The sequence below is a fragment of the Saccoglossus kowalevskii genome, chromosome 15 (assembly GCF_978046115.1).
Source record: "Saccoglossus kowalevskii chromosome 15, keSacKowa6.1, whole genome shotgun sequence".
Taxonomy (NCBI): domain Eukaryota; kingdom Metazoa; phylum Hemichordata; class Enteropneusta; family Harrimaniidae; genus Saccoglossus; species Saccoglossus kowalevskii.
Window position 1 is genome coordinate 25027153 of NC_140655.1, and position 3683 is coordinate 25030835.

Consider the following 3683-nt stretch of genomic DNA (forward strand, 5'->3'; position numbering starts at 1 on the left):
AGCGTCTATGTACAAAGTTTTATTGAAATGTAATGCTTAGTACTTGAAATATCAGCAGAAAAGCCAAAACTGAGTAAACATTATGCAAATTTGGTGATTAACATGCATGGAATTTTACCCAAAACTAATCAGGTCTGCACATTTTTCCAGAGCTTTTATGTAGCAAGTTTCATCAAACAACTAGAAAATGTTAAGTGAAATTTAACTAATATCTCGAAAAAATATACATAGAACAATAACCAAAATCGAACTTGGACAAGATCTGAAACTGGTTTATACCCAAATTTGCAAAAAGTTGGATAAAAGATTTCGAGTTACTGTAACCGCAAAAAAAGTTTTATGACAAAGTCAATGACAACAGACAATAACAGAGGACAGACATTCCCCCCCCCTATATACCATGACCTCTATGTTACAGACATGGTAAAAAGAGTTAATGTGGAGTGCGTTACAGACATTCTGAGAATTGTTCAGTCAGCTAGCATGATGGATTGTAAATATGCAAAACACTTAAGTTCTTGTGCAATCCAGTCTTGACGATGCTGTCTTTTTTTCAAGCAAAGTCGATAAGTCTACAACAAAGCAAATGCCGGTGTTTTGCAAATTGCAGTATATCTTGCTGACTGTAAAAATAATTCTTAAAGCGCTGTTAAAAAAAAAAAGGACAATGCTACTATAAAAGTCATAAAATTTCAATATAGACACTTTATTTAATGACATGCCTTATCATTCTGAATTGCTTTCTACAATATTTTTATTACAATAATTATTTCCAGTGTGATAAATTATACTACAAGCCAGTGTTAATTCTGCACTACTAGATCAGGTAAATTTTCTAGTTTTCCAAGATCACATATGTGAAACAATGGAAACAAAAACAGCACTAGACAATTGTGTGTCAGCAAAGAACTCTACTCCGGTAATATCAAATATTTGAGTAGCATCCAGGAATGAGCTTCAACCATTTTAGTGATAAATCAAAAATAGCATCTGAATTAATTGGTTCTAACGTCGTAGTAGTCACATCGTCAGAGACAATACAACAGATTAGAGACTCGGTGTGTTTGATTATAAACACATAATATTTATATTACATGTTTTCTCATCAATGAACAATTGTACACAATGTGTATTTCAATTTTTGCAATTACTTTTCTGTATTATATTTTTCTCACAATTCAGATACATAGTTGCATTGAAATTGCTTTTTTAGTAATTGGCATTAGAAGAAAAACAAAGTTCACTGAAAAGCATGTAGTTTATTATGCAGGCATATTTATCTATAGTAAAACTGTCTCCAGATTTTGTCACCGTCACTGCGAGCATCATTGTTGTAATCAAAACACACTTCAGCATTTTAATCTTCAGATAAAAAAAATATTCCATCCATTGCAGCATGCATATACAAATAAAGACCATATCTCAAGCGATACCAATCAAGGGCTTGTCCATTTTGTTACAAACTAGGGTGCAAGGTTTAAATCTTTTAAGGGAAATTGATATAATGAACTCTGTGTACAGCAAGCCATGTTTACTGTTGAGATTCTGAAGCAATCTGTTGACAAATGAAAGAAAACAGATGATGAAAGTAAATATTTTTACGACAGTACACACTGAGATTTGATGGCTCTATATTCATAAATATGTTTAACTTGTATTGTTTTGCTTTTTTTAAAACTGGGTAACCTCGTTGAAGAAGAGTGATCACATTCATTACAGGTAGTAATTTACATCAAAAATCATTTGGGGAATGTAGATAACAATATAGAATTCATATTATTAAATTTTCAGTTGAGAGAGCACCCAGTTTAAAGGGCTTCATATTCTAACAGACCTGATCAGGAAACACTGATTTGCTTTTAAAATAAATCACCACAATATGTCAGGCATTAGACACTACAAATATTTTGTCACAGATTGACACTATTGGATGTGTGAATTAAATGACAAAATATTACCTTTACTATTTTTCCCCGTAATGAAAAAGGGTCTTTAAATACGTTTTGACAATTTGCATAGCCCATTCCTAAACCGATACCAGTACCAAAAGCCACTGGCCAAGACTTCCCTGGAAACAAACATTAACATACAAATAAATTATATATATTGCAAAAATAAACAATCAAACTGTCATGATACCCTGATATAATGCTGCTTGTACCCATAGCATATCTCAGAATAAGATGGGATTTCCTATGGTGTAATTGGATATGAAAGCTAGCTCACTATGCTTGAATGATTGATTTTTTAAGCTACTAGATTTGTATTAAATTTGGTATGACAATACAGTTTTACTATTTTTCAAGTTAGTTCAGCATAGATATAATTAATAACAGAATCTGTAAGAAAGAAAATAGCATAACCCATCTTATTATTGTACATTTTTAGTTTTGCTGGCTGTATTAGCATGTAGTGTGCTATTTTTGCTCTTCTAAGTGTAGTGTAGTGTAGTGTAGTGTAGTGTAGTGTAGTGTAGTGTAGTGCAGTGCAGTGCAGTGCAGTGTAGTGTAGTGCAGTGTAGTGCAGTGTAGTGCAACACTAGTGTAGTGTAGTGTAGTGTAGTGTCGTGTAGTGTAGTGTAGTGTAGTGTAGTGTAGTGTAGTGTAGTGTAGTGCAGCAGTGCAGTGCAGTCTAACGTAGCGTAGTGTGATTAAGTCTTATCCAGCACAATCAAAGCACAAATCTCTTACTTTCAGAGCATAATTCTCAAATCATTCTTGCTAATTTTAAGATACTTACTTTTAAAAAGGAAGACTGAAAATACAACACCTAAGCCTAATCCAGCACCTAGAGAAAAGAAAAACAAGTTTTGTTACCATAAAGAAACAAAATTGCTCACAATAAAGATAAAGTTATTGCAAACTGAAATAAATATGTGATTTCTTTCAAATACAAATAGGAAACTGGGATGTCATATTTGCTCTATTAGAATCTACAATTAGACTGCATAAAAAAAAATGTTGTTGTGATTACGCGTTTGCAATCAATTGTCGCATATCCAGAATTGACGGTGCCTTGATCTTATATGCCATTTCGCAAGATATTCTACAACACTTATTGATCAATTCAAGACAGCTAGGCGTGGTATATTTAGTTCCTCTGCCTCCCCAATTTCCCAGTTATGATCTTTCTCTGTGTACAGTAGTGTGAAAGTGAAGGGTACTCATTATCATTAGGAACTTGCTGGCATGACGTCAATGTGAATATCATCCCTCCGACAGCCATGTACGCAGGGCTACCTTGCACGACATGTATTGTCACAGTGCAGACGACATGGAATTCACAGGACCAAATACCGAATTTGTTAGATGTATAACAGTACACTGAGCATCATCTTACGTTAACCAAGTCAGATCTGGTCCCCCAAAAAACAAACCTGTTTTAACAAGTGTATCATACAAGCACTGGTCCCATTTCTGACCAAGTTGATCCTCGCTCCGTGTTGTACCGTCGGCCATTTTGAATAGCTTGCAGTGATGCGCATGTGCTGTTCCGAAAGCCGGTGATATTGTTGTGGAGGAAATTGTTATTGAATATCATTATTTTATTATTTTTAGCTAAAATGTAATATTCTGGTTAGTAGTTAAATTATAAATATACATTTCAAGCGTTTGGCAATGCAGCAGTTGATTTGTGTCAAAGGTCAAATAGTCACATGATTGTACTATGCGGAAGTGTTACTG

At 33.9% G+C, this 3683-nt stretch overlaps 1 protein-coding gene across 1 annotated transcript; it reads right to left on the minus strand.

Annotated features, from left to right (window-relative positions):
* Positions 1-1239: 1239 nt before the first annotated feature.
* LOC100374690 (MICOS complex subunit Mic10-like) lies at positions 1240-3463 on the minus strand. Its single transcript, XM_002737333.4, has 4 exons — positions 3377-3463; positions 2740-2787; positions 1959-2068; positions 1240-1555 (listed from the first exon to the last, which is right to left on the minus strand). Exons 1-4 carry the CDS (start codon positions 3456-3458, stop codon positions 1532-1534), a joined length of 264 nt encoding a protein of 87 aa, XP_002737379.1. The 5' UTR covers positions 3459-3463; the 3' UTR covers positions 1240-1531.
* Between the last annotated feature and the right edge of the window lie 220 nt (positions 3464-3683).

Coding starts and splice junctions, on each gene's coding strand:
- LOC100374690 (XM_002737333.4), bottom strand. CDS start 3,458: ATGGCCGACGGTACAACACGGAGCGAGGATCAACTTGGTCAGAAATGG. Junction 2,788..3,376: donor TGATACACTTGTTAAAACAG/GTTTGTTTTTTG, acceptor TCTTTTCTCTAG/GTGCTGGATTAGGCTTAGGT. Junction 1,556..1,958: donor TACGGGGAAAAATAGTAAAG/GTAATATTTTGT, acceptor ATTTGTCAACAG/ATTGCTTCAGAATCTCAACA.